Source organism: Talaromyces amestolkiae (genome assembly GCF_001896365.1).
Source record: "Talaromyces amestolkiae strain CIB chromosome Unknown scaffold2.1, whole genome shotgun sequence".
NCBI lineage: Eukaryota > Fungi > Ascomycota > Eurotiomycetes > Eurotiales > Trichocomaceae > Talaromyces > Talaromyces amestolkiae.
Window position 1 is genome coordinate 2011702 of NW_024468038.1, and position 12681 is coordinate 2024382.

At 44.5% G+C, this 12681-nt stretch overlaps 4 protein-coding genes across 4 annotated transcripts; 3 read left to right on the plus strand and 1 right to left on the minus strand.

Annotated features, from left to right (window-relative positions):
* Positions 1–288: 288 nt before the first annotated feature.
* On the minus strand, positions 289–2130 carry BHQ10_001937 (uncharacterized protein; the record flags this gene model as incomplete). Its single annotated transcript, XM_040874027.1, has 5 exons — positions 289–608; positions 659–950; positions 1021–1369; positions 1432–1568; positions 1636–2130. 5 exons carry the CDS (start codon positions 2128–2130, stop codon positions 289–291), a joined length of 1593 nt encoding a protein of 530 aa, XP_040730442.1.
* Positions 2131–2866: 736 nt separating this feature from the next.
* On the plus strand, positions 2867–4629 carry BHQ10_001938 (uncharacterized protein; the record flags this gene model as incomplete). The annotated part of the gene is made up of 6 exons (XM_040874028.1): positions 2867–3038; positions 3115–3271; positions 3333–3570; positions 3633–3689; positions 3738–4016; positions 4069–4629. The coding sequence occupies 6 exons, from the start codon at positions 2867–2869 to the stop codon at positions 4627–4629; spliced, it is 1464 nt and encodes a 487-aa protein (XP_040730443.1).
* A 3375-nt stretch (positions 4630–8004) lies between these two features.
* On the plus strand, positions 8005–9450 carry BHQ10_001939 (uncharacterized protein; the record flags this gene model as incomplete). Its single annotated transcript, XM_040874029.1, has 4 exons — positions 8005–8175; positions 8239–8334; positions 8395–9005; positions 9060–9450. 4 exons carry the CDS (start codon positions 8005–8007, stop codon positions 9448–9450), a joined length of 1269 nt encoding a protein of 422 aa, XP_040730444.1.
* Positions 9451–10922: 1472 nt separating this feature from the next.
* Positions 10923–12677, plus strand: BHQ10_001940 (uncharacterized protein; the record flags this gene model as incomplete). Its single annotated transcript, XM_040874031.1, has 1 exon — positions 10923–12677. One exon carries the CDS (start codon positions 10923–10925, stop codon positions 12675–12677), a length of 1755 nt encoding a protein of 584 aa, XP_040730445.1.
* Between the last annotated feature and the right edge of the window lie 4 nt (positions 12678–12681).

Below are 12681 nucleotides of genomic sequence, written 5' to 3' on the forward strand. Positions count from 1 at the left end.
GAAGAAAATATTCTATCGGCGACTCATTGCCGGAGGCTCCGTTACAATAAATCATGTTGTATTATGTCTACATCGGGATTGATGCGATGTGGACGAGAAAAGGAGAGATAAAGATCACGCCATCTTGCAGCAGATATCGTCAATTTAGAGTTTGAGGGGCACTGTGATTCGTCCGATTGCTGGTCTTATCTCTTATTTTGCCCTAGCCCTAGCCCTAACTCTAGATACATACGTCTCTACATCTCAGTTGCTCTATTAATTGTGATCTTATATTCAATTTATCTTAGTTTAGAGATCAATTTTGAACGCATTGCGTGGCTCAAACCTTGCCCGCGTGTGTAACGGTGGCGTCGATACTGAACTAGCTCCCCCACCGCCAGTAATGGGATCTGCCACACTAGCTGGCTCGTCATCTGTAGCTGGGAGAATTTTGAAATGCGCAATGAGGTGAAGGAAGGCAAGATAGAGGGCTTTATGCGCTAGGTTCGCTGCCACACACATACGTGAACCCATTCCAAAGGCGAATTGGTGGGCTTGTTGATGCGACTCGGAACCTGCGATCCAGCGTTCGGGTTTGAAATCATATGGATCTTCGAATAGTTCAGGATCTATATGACAGGTTAGCACTGTCGAATCAAAAAGCATAGTAGTGGCCCACCTCGATTGCATGCCCATGAATTCAGAATGATCATAGTGCCCTTCGGGATCGTAACGCCATTGTACACAACTGGTGCTGTTACCTCTTTCGGCATGGCGAGGCGAAGAATTGTGTAGTATCTACCCAGCTCCTTGGTAACGGCATCGACATACGGTACTTTACCGTTTCCAAATGGATCAGCGTCAAGGATATGGGACTTCTTGATCTCCTGGAAGGCCTTTTCTTGTATTTCTGGATGATGAGCCAGAAAAATAATTCCCCACGCAACCGTTGGTGTATTGCTGTCGGCGCCCTATGGCTCGCAACTCGCAAGTAATTAGTTTCGCGCTCTTGATACAGAATCTGATAGAAGATTAACCTACCGCCATAATGCTCAGGCTCACGCTGAGACGCTCCAAATCCGTCAAACTTCTCGTATCCGGATTTTTTAGCATGTTGCCTTGAATACAAGGTTTGTCGGTCTTTTGATTGATTTCCGTTTTCAGTCCCTCTAAAAGTGCTCCGTGGTATCTTAGACGTCGTCGTCCGATATCCAATGCTTTCTGCAGGGGATTTCCCGGAATCATGAGCATGATCGGGTCAAGTAAGCGTAACAGCGGCACATAGTTCTTGATGTTACTTGAAGTCGACCGGTATTTGCCAATATTACTCTCAACATCGTTGATTTCGGTAATCATAGAATTACCCTCAAAGTCTTTTTGATTGTCGGCCCTACATACTTGCATGTCAGTCACGGCAATCTTCCAATGTAACAGAAGAAAATATCAATTTACCTGGTTCCGTAATTGAGTGTCAAGGATAGATTCATAGAAAATCGTCGGGCATAAGATAAAAAGTTTAATGCTGTGCGACCGTTATCACATGCTTTGCGCAGTTCATGGATAAATTCACTTGACTCCAATCTTAAGATCTAAGTCCTCAATCAGTCAATTGTTTTTAATGGTTGGTATTTTCGAACATCATGAGACAAAGCCTACCGGAGCGTACGAGTCAACCTGGACCACATTCAAAGCCGAAGCAGCCGCTTTTCTTCTCTTCTTGCAGCTCTCGTCCCAAGGGCTAGTCCCAATACTCGCAATCTCTTTACTAACAAATTTATGAAACACATAGAATAGAGGCCGCGAATTCAGCGAACCGCTCTCCTTGATCAGTAAATCCTTCGCGGCTGCTGCGCTGTTGATGACCAAGATGGGCTTGTTCCCTAGCTGAATCTGGAATACAGGGCCGTATTTCAAAGACCATAATCTGTATTGTTCAGGTGGTATAACTTTCTTGCCAATTTGATGAAGATTTCCGACGATAGGAAGACCTCTGGGACCTGGGATTCCCCGAACGCGGATGGACCATCGGTATAGCTCGTTGAGCAGGAATATGAGGATAGTGACAAGAGCGATTGCTTTGATGTATGAAACTAGAGACGTGTTAACCACCGAGAGGAGGTCGACGTTCATCTTCGATAAATGGTTTGCCATGACGAGATGTATTTTATGAAAATATTTGCTTGGCGGAGAATCGTCTCAATTTGAAAATATCCAAGTCTGAAATATGAATTGAAAATGGTCAGAAGCGTAATGTCAAGTCCCACCCCACCATGATAGGGCTCATCAGACTACGCCATGGGCCGATGAAATGGTAAATTGACTTCTACATGAGTCAAGAGTAGACACCCAAAGTTCTAAGAATTATTGGTAATCACCTGATTGATTAACCTGATTCATGCCTGTCCGGCTTTACCACCGGGTCACCGAGACGGCGACTCAACATCGCGAGAAACGGAAAGGGGTGGAGACTGAACCGATATCAACTTTTTAGTGCTAGAATCGTCAACTTTTGTCAGGTTTCTTCGCTTCGTGTTAGTGCGTGGCCTGTGTCTAGAAAGATAATGATGGGTAACATACCAATCAACTAGCTGTTTCTGTGGCAAATTGCGACATCTTTGTCGCGATTGCGTTGAAGCTTTATGGATCTTTCCAAATTCTCTGTAGATGTCAGTCAATGTTGAATTTATGCCAGGTCTCTTTGTTTATAACTCTATCGAACTCGTTTCGGGAGCAAAAGGTATAATAGTGCCCGACCTATCCAATGATAGTTATCGTCGGTACAATTTAAGTCAGGTTACATAGACTTTCAAACACCAAATTCTTTGCTTGCCCTAAGGTTTTTCCTGGATTATTCTACCCAGATACTTGGTACAGTTTTGTGACTACCATGACCGACATCAAAGTTGCCAACTCGCCAAGCGTGTTGTCCGTCCCTACAGATCCGGAAAAGGATATCTCGACGCGCATTGATGAAGAAATTACTGGAAATGAATATGTCGATCCCAAAATTGAAAGATCCTTGGTTCGGAAATTCGATCTTTTCATTCTGCCAATGTGTGGTATGTATAAATAGGACTGTTGACATCTAAAGTCGTGCCGAGCAAGGGCTAACTCTGTTTTGCCATAACTACATAGCTCTTGTCTATTACAGCCATACACTCGATCGGGCAAACTTGGGAAACGCGAAAACAATGGGACTTGAGACAGACCTCGGCCTTGTAGACAACGAATATTCACTTGTCCTCATTCTGTTCTATATTCCCTACGGTTTGTGCAATATTCCCGCAGCTCTGTAAGTTTCACACCCCGGAATCGTCGTTGATGATCACTCCAGACTAATGACCTTCTCTCAGCCTTGCAAAACGTTTCAATCCTGCTAGAGTCATTCCCATTATGATGGGGATTTGGGGATCGCTCTCCATGATCACTGCTTCCACTACAAATTTTGGCGGTCTTCTAGCAGTGAGAGTTCTCATTGGCGTGGTCGAAGCCAGTTTCATGCCTTGCGTGTATTTGTATTACTCGCTGTTCTATACAAGAAAGGAACTTGGTTTGAGGACTGCGGCTTGGGGGTTTACCGGTTTCATTGCTGTACGTCTCTTTTCAATTTTGAGGGTAATAACGTCTTCTTGGCTGACAATATTCCGAACAAGGGCGCAACAAGCGGTTTGATTTCATGGGATGTTTCTCAGTGGCATCGGTCTTTGACCGTAGGTTCACCCAATCCAACTATGACAGTCTGAGGCTAATTCTATTAGGGCTGGCAATACCTATTCCTCATCGAGGGTGGCATGACCGTCGGCCTCGCCGTCATAATCTTCTTCATCCTACCCCGGGATACTAACACGAGATGGTTTACCGACGAAGAGCGACGAGTTGCACAGATTCGCTTACGTCGTGAATCCAACTTGGAAGGGGCTGGTCAGATCTCTTGGAATGTCGCTTTCCAGGTTGTTCGAAAATGGCAAGTTTGGGCTTTTGCAGCTATGGCTTTTCTATGTGGTGTTGGTGTTGCTAGCGCTTCCAACTTTCTTCCGGTAAGCTTTTCATGGCTTTACTTCTCCCTGCTTGTGCTAATAATCAAACCAGACCATGGTCAAGCGAATCGCGCAATCTACACCTCAAGGTAACTTGTACACCGTCGGTCCCAACCTTGTCGCCGCGTTTGTACAGATCGTCTCCGCTTGGTTGTCCGATCGCTACCAACAACGTGCGTTGGTATCCTTCTGCACTTTGATCGTCTCCATGATCGGTTTTATTCTTCTTGCTACTCTCGACCTCGTCCATCATACTCACGTGGGATATTTCCTTACCTACATGATCACCTTCGGTACATATATGCCCGAACTCTTGATGCCCCTTTGGCTCAGTAGCAATCTGACCAACGCGTCTTCACGAGCCGTCGCATTGGGCCTGTTTATTGGTGGGCAGAATATTGGTGGTATTCTTTCAAGTGCCGTCTTCAGGGCTCAGTACGCACCAGTATATGCACCGGCTTTGATTACCGTGGCGATCTGTCAGGGGCTTTTGTTGGTAGCATTGATTGCTATGAGACAATATTACGTCTTCCAGAACAAGAAATTGGCCACAGGCGAACTGGCACCGCCCAAGGAATTGGAGAATAATCATGACTTCAAGTATGCCATATGAGCTTCATTTGGGAAGCAATCATTAATCCTCGGTCACTCAGTTTGGACTATTTGATTTACCAGATCTTGATTATTCCAAGGTGGTTGAACAAAAACGTACGCATGTCCATAGCCCTAATTGCTACTTACTCTAAGCACTGAATTCCACGTCCAAGTACTATTCTTAAAATTCCATGGCCTTGTGCATGACAACTGGTGCTTAAGTATATTTTATGAACCCAGAGATCAAATCTCTACGTAGTGGATGACTGCCAGGTATGGTGATTTCATTGGGCCCAACCCTAATTCACATCTCAATCTTTGGTCTTTCAAATACAGACGACCTGGAGTTCATAAAAAGTACTAGTAAGTTCCGTAAATAACTTGGAATTTCCGCGGAAATTACCATTACTATATATTATATAAACACGCCAATGCCCCACTGTTTCCTTTAATTTTATACAATTCTAATTAGCTAATGAATTTATATCTCTCTTTCTAAAAGCACTTTTGTTAGGGAGCTTAAAAATAATTATGCTTTTAGCTAATATCCAGGGATTACGCAGGGAACAAAAAATTTTCAGAATTCTGGTGTGATAGATCGGGCCGTGCTATTAGCCGGGGATCTTATAAGCAAGATTTTCTGGAAATAAGTTGTGTTTAGACATTGCTGAACAAACTCAGACCAACAAATTTGCCATTCAACAACTTGTCGGGTATCATCTCACTTGTCGGGCCACGTCCAGTTCAGCAATGTTACAACCAATTCTCACGCCTGAAAATCTGTGGCCAGGCGGCATTCCATCGTTTATCCGTCCTCATCCAACTGGGGAATTAACCATTGGACCAGAAGATTGGAAGGATTAGAAAGAGGAATGTAAAGGATGGTGTCAGTTTGTAGAGGTATAATCCTTCAATTTCACAACCATGCTGCATACATTTTAATCCTATGAATTGCAGCAAGCTAGTACTGATCTATCATTAGGAGAAATGGGTTGCAAAAACCGATATTGATGAGGAAATGCAGCAACGACGAGCACTCATTACCAAATGGGCCTCCTCCGATCAGGCTTTTCGAGATGTACGCTATTGATTCAAATATGAAGCGATTACATTTGTCTAGAGTCGAACTAAAAGAAAAATCTAGTCTTACCAAGAACGCGCTCCTTCACGAAACTCGGCATTGGACTACCCTCCACATCTTCTCTCCAAGGTTAGATCCAGCCGGAAACGCTTCTTCTGCCTAGCCTCAGTGGATAAGGAGAACCATGCAGATAACTATATACGCTTGGTCAAATGCCTTATTCTTCTATATTTCCACAATAATAGAGCAGCTACCCACCCCCTATGTCATGCAAGCCGGGAGTCTTCTCAAATTCCCGATATTCTGGTTGACTCATCCACTACACCAGAGTATACTAATTTTTTTTTTTTCACATCACGAATTGTTGATCAACCTCTTTCTGCACCCAGCTGACTTCCGCGCTGTCTCTATGACCCACTCTGGCACGGTGGTTTTCCCCAATGAATACTCAACTACTCCCTATACCGTGATTAACCAGGACCATTTAAACAGAGGGCGGGTGGCGGTGATGACTTTTAAACCTATTGGGGAGATAGGAGAATATGCTGATCTACTGCCTTGGAATTTTGCTCAGATAATACAGTATCGTTATGGGCTGGGCTGGGCTTTTTCAGAGCTATTTGATTATGAGAATGGAAGGGCATTCGCGGCTCCTTATGAGAATGAACCGTAAGATCCCTCTATTTTGATATCGGTTGAAAAATCTGACATTGAATTAGAATCAATATGGCCGAGCCCCTTTTATCCATCGTGGACGTGCTTATACAAAGGCAAGATCTCACAACAAACCATTTTCAATTAGCAGACTAGGAGGACGAAATCGAGATTTTTGCTCCAGGGTTTCTGGAATTAGAAGCTCAGGGACGAGCAATTGATTTCGATTTGGCAAACTTGTGGAATGAGGATGGATTGAGTTACTCTCATCATACACGAGAGCAGAAAAGAAGACTGCGGGAAACGGGGTCTTTATTTTCGAACTATCCTGGTCAACAGATTTAATTGAAAGTTTCTAGAGTTAGACGCTGACTGTATTGAAAGGCGGCATTCGTGATTAACTATTTACAATGTCTATTATTTTGAGCCACCTCCAAGGATGAACACAGGGCAGGCATCTACTCAGGCTACTAGAAAGAGGGAGCAGTATGATTCAAGAACCCTTGTTTGCAAATTTGCTACATATCAATCGATGGCCGCCTAGGTTTTGTCAACAGTACAAAAATATTCTCTAATAAGATATATGGCATTTACAAAGATCTCCGAGATGTAAATTGAGTAGACCGTTTGAAAAAGTATTTTCCCAAGGTATCTAACTGAATTTGGAGTATTCATGGATGAAGGCTTTAGGTGACTTATCATCCTGACTAGTTTCTCTGTTGTCTCCGTCACAGACCACTGGGTAGGATAAATTCGCTGGCCTGGTGAAATTGTTGTCGATCGTTTTGCAGGCTATGAGACCTCCAAACAAGGACTACCTGTAATGTTGGCAACTAAATTTGAGAGGGAGTCCCTCTTTTCAAGTCCGTCATCGCTGGAATAGCTGATGCAGGTCCCTGGCACTCGTTCGATGGGATCACTCGGAAATACGAATATCAGGATTTTCATTCATGTTCAGCGCTACCTCAGACGAATCACTGCACATAATCACAAAATATCCAAGGTTCTGACTATGGCCGTTGACCGTCTGTCAACCTCACTTGAAATATACTCGGGCATAATAATACTTAAATGAGGTCGAAACGAGACCGTGTCATTATATTATCAACGCTATGTTGTATTCATTTTCAAATTAGACTAACGTTGCGTATTATATCGTCTTCTGCGCGTTACGACAAAGTATATTTTGGAAGTAGATTGTGCTGCTGGATGAAACTAGGCACCTAACGAATTTTGTTGGGATGCTTTGATCGAATAGTTCGAAAAGTTAACGCCACCAAAATTAGCCTTCCAAATTTGCATATCAAACTTCACGTCCACACATGCTCTCAGCGTTCTACCGTCGACGCTATTTCGTTAGTAAATTGGTATTGCCCCTTTGCGGCTCCTAGTCTGTGCCTGGCCCACTGTGGAATCTTATTTTGTGTGCTGCCTTCGGTTACGACGGTCCATCTGGAGTCTATGGATAATTCTTATTCCACGCCAGCATCGCTACTTAAGGAGCAAAAATAAGTTGAAAAGCTATTGTTTCATATGACAGAATGTTTTGGGCCAAGGCAGAATACCTCTAAGGTTACACATCACGTACTTATCAACATATCGGACCATATTTGGAATTGTTCATCAACTCAGTCCTATTCGCTTCCAGATTCCCAGGATATGTCCAATTCAAGAATCTCGCAACCAATACTTACAGCTGAGAAATTGTGGCCGGGCGGAATTCCAGAGTTCGTTCGTGTTCATCCAACTGACGACTTGATCGATGGCCCTGAAGAATGGAATTGGAAGAATTGGACAATAGAATGTAAAGGATGGTGCCAGTTTGTTGAGGTACGATCATCCTACCACGGCTCCTATGACTCACCAATTCCAATTATGCTAATATTCCACTAGGAGGAGTGGGTTCCAATGACTGATCTCAATGAGGAAATGCGACAAAGACGGAAGCTCATCGAAAGATGGGCCTCCGCGGATCAGGCCTTTCGAGATGTACGCCATACGGTCATATGAACCAACTCACTCCGGACAACTACTAATTCACACTTCTAGTCTTTTCATGCGCGCTCTCCTGAACGAGAGTCAGCATTGGACTATCCTGCACATCTTCTTTCGGAAGAAGGACTAGATGAACAGCCCTTCGTCTGTCTCGCTTCGGTGGATAAGGAGCTCTATCCCGACAACTATATACGATTTGTCAAGAACCTCATTCTTTTATATCTACACGATAATCAAGGAGGAGGCTACCATCCGATGTCTCGGAGAGACTGGAAGAGGGACCCATCCCCTACAATTCCGGATATCTTGATTGATTCATCTACAACCCCGGATTATATTAAGTTCTTCTCTCATCACGATTTATTGATTAACCTCTACCTACATCCAGCTGATTTCCGTGCTGTTTCCATGACCCGACTGGGAACAGTTGTTTTCCCTCACGAACGCTCAAATTCAATCTACACTGTGATCGACCAGGATAATCTGGATCTAGGGCGTGTGGCGGTGATGACATTCAAACCTAATGGAAAGATAGGAGAATACGCTAATGTCTTTGCGTGGAATTTTGCCTGGATGGACTCTTATCACTATGGACTTGGCTGGGGTTATGATCTGCTGTTTAATGGGGAGGACTGTAATTATGCAACCCCCTATTGTAACGAACCGTAAGGTTTCCGTATATTCTTGAACCATCCAATAGAATACTAACAGGACGATAGTGTCAAAATGGACGACCCCCTCATGTGCATTGTGGACTCTCTTATACAAAGAAGAAATCTCAATAGTTTTGGTTCTCGCTCAGAAGAGTGGGAGGACGAAATCCAAAGGTTGGCACCAGGATATCTCGCATTAGAAGCTCAGGGACGAGAAGTTGAGTTTGATTTGGCGGACTTGTGGAACGAAGAAGGCTTGTGCTACAATCACTATACACTGGAGCAGAAAAAACATTACCGGGAGACTGGATCATATTTCATGCCCCCTCGTCGCTTCATACCTCCTTCCCCCAAGCCTGTCCCGGCGACCACCCTCCCACCACCTTCCGGTGCTCTTGGGATGTCCTTTCATCAACTCTTTCAAGACAAACTTGGGGTAAAAGCCGACAAGAAGTGAAAAAATTGAGGGTTGTTTGGGTCGACGATTTTCTGTAATCAAAGGCAATGATAGATACAACTTGGTCTGAAAAAATAAATCCGAAAAAGCAGTCCAATCATCAAGGCACTTACTACGTCACTAATAGCCAGATTTTAATTAGAATTTTACCTCCCGATTGGACTGATAGGAAGACTTAATATGATTTGCTAACTTGATATATAAACATAAGACGCATCATCACAAATTTGGGTACCACTTATATATTGTCCCAGCCTCTTATGCTATTATGGCTTCTTGGATGGTGACATAACATTAATGCTGGCTGATCTCCACCAATGCAATATTTTATGCCCCGAATTATCGAGAGTCCGGTAAATAGCCGGCAATGTAAAGAGGAGACATTTAGCTCAATATTCGACCAAAACATCCCACCTTTAGATTGGTGCACATAGAAAAGATTCTTACGAGACTTGCGTATCCATTTTAGGTAGGTGATCAAAAGCCCAGATGTATCGACTGATACAACGCGCGAATTCTAAATGTATTCAACATCACAAGCCTCTAGTTCCTATCATTACCCTTTGTGCAGTATGAATGAGATTTCCTTTTGAAACCAGAAAAAAAAGGAGAAAAAACTACGGTTCCACTAGGAACGAACCTTATAAAATACTGGGAATGGTCACGCTGCTCAACGACCTGTAGAATCTTAGTGATTCTCTATATTCAATGCATAAAAAGGTGGAAGAGTGATACGTCATGATTATTTCCCCGCTCCTACACTGAGTATACCGAGGGTAGTTGTAAAACATAGCTAGGGGAAACCTACCCTACAACTACCGCGGTACTTAAAGCATCACTTCCTACTCCAAATAATCTACTTGCCGTGAATTTCATCCGATCCAGCAGCACAAAAACACCAGAGTCGACCTCCATCAAGAACGGAAGGGAAAAGGAAAAACAAGGCCAAACTGCGGGGTCCTTAATGCCTATGTTGCCTGAAAATTGCAACGCTATAATAGAGCCCAGTCGGCTCTTATAATATCCCCGAAGAAATCATTCCAATCATCAGCGAGGATGGCATATGATTTGCAACCATGGTGTGCAGCTAAAAGTGTCTAAAATGTGGAGAAGGCTGAGGATATGGGGTAGAGACAAGGTTAAATGGGGCGGGAGAGCGGACTGTTACTCGATTAGGAAAGTACTTAGGGCTTTGTGATCACGTTGCCGGCACGCAATGTAGCTGTTCAAATCGTCACTGCTGGCAGAGTCAGAATAACGTATGGTCAAGTTGTGGGACATAGCAGAGAGTTCAAGCTTCAACGGTGGAGATCCCATCAATCGGATAAATTATCTGTCAGGAAAGCCCCGCATGATGGATTGGAGGGAGAACGGTTTTCAAAGTACTATAAATCAGAGCATGACGACTGCAGAGGATTTGAGGACTAGGAATTGTTTCGTCACTCAGACGCCTAAGTCCCTTTAAAGACAACATGGTGCCCGACTTATTCCCTCGCAGTTTGCTGCTGCTAAATATACTCACTTCTGCTTCTGCAGCAGTTCTTGGAAAGAGAACCTATGTCGAAACCGACAATGTCCCCAAAGGAGCTCCAACAGTAACCCTCAAAAACGGAAGTTACTATGGAGTTCACAATTCCTACTATGACCAAGATTTCTTCTTGGGCATACCCTACACCCAACCACCCGTAGGAGAACTTCGATTACAGGTACCACAATCACTTAATGAGACATGGACCGGGACAAGAAACGCCACCCAATACAGTCCCGAATGTATCGGTTATGGCAGTGATCAATGGGTTCTCGGCAACGATATTTCAGAAGATTGTCTAACCATCAATGTCGTGCGACCTAGTAACATCGCTGCTGACGCAAAGCTTCCTGTTCTGTTCTGGATTCATGGTGGTGGCTTTTTCGAGGGCGGCAGTAGGGATCCTCGATACAATCAATCGTTCTTAGTCCAGCGCTCAGTTGAGATTGGAAAGCCCATCATAGGTGTCAGTGTGAACTACAGGTTGTCTGGGTGGGGATTCCTCTGGGGCGAAGAGGTTGCTGCAGCCGGTGTTACCAATCTCGGTATTCGTGATCAACGTTTAGCACTGCATTGGGTTCAGGAGAACATTGCTGCTTTTGGTGGCGACCCATCTAAGGTAACTATTCAGGGAGAATCTGCTGGTGGAGCCTCCGTGGGTACGCAGCTCATCGCTTATGGAGGCCGTAACGACGGCCTATTCCGAGGTGGCATTGCGCAATCTGGTGGTCCAACGGCATTAGGTTCTTATGTCAACGCTTCAGCCTGGGAACCAAACTATCAGAAAATTGTCGAGCTAGCAGGTTGTAGTAGTGCAAGCGACACCCTCGCTTGCTTAAGGACTCTACCAACCGAGCAACTTAGCACAATCTTCAATTCTACCGGTGTCACTTCGTCAGGCGGTGTCGTTATCGATGGCGATATTCTCACAGAGTCGGCTACCACATTGACCAAGACTGGAAAGTTTGTCAGAGTACCCCTCTTGATAGGCACAAACTTTGACGAAGGCACGGCGTTCGGTATTCCTGGTATCAACACCACGGAGGAATTCAAAGAGTCGCTTCTATACGAGGCGCCGTCGCTCACGGAAGAGGTTATCAACAAAGTCGCTGAGCTCTACCCCGACGATCCTAATCAGGGTATTCCATCTACTCTCAAGGGTCGCCCTCCACCAGGATCACCTTTTGGAACGCAATGGAAACGCTCAGCTGCATACGGCGGTGACCTGACAATGCACACCGGCCGAAGAATCTCAACCGAGGCTTGGGCCCGGTACGGCGTTCCCGCATATTCATACCATTTCGATGTGCTCGTCAACGGAGTCAGCGAGTACATCGGCAGCACGCACTTTCAGGAAGTAGCCTTCGTATTTGACAATACTGCTGGCCAGGGCTATGAGAATGCGGTTGCTGTTGATCCTTTTGCCAATGAGCCTGCGACTTTCGACGAATTGGCTAGTATCATGTCTACCGCTTGGATCAGCTTCGCGCACGACTTGGATCCCAATAATAATGCTTTCAGTAATAAGAAAGGTATCAATAAGGAAGGCTTGCAGTGGCCTGTCTATGGTCAGAAGAATCCGTCAAACATTGCGTTCAATGTGAATGTAACGGGGCTAGCGTATGTCGAGCCAGACACTTTCCGGGCTGATGCCATTGCTTATATGGCGGATAATTTTGAGAGGTATTGGGGACGGTAATACA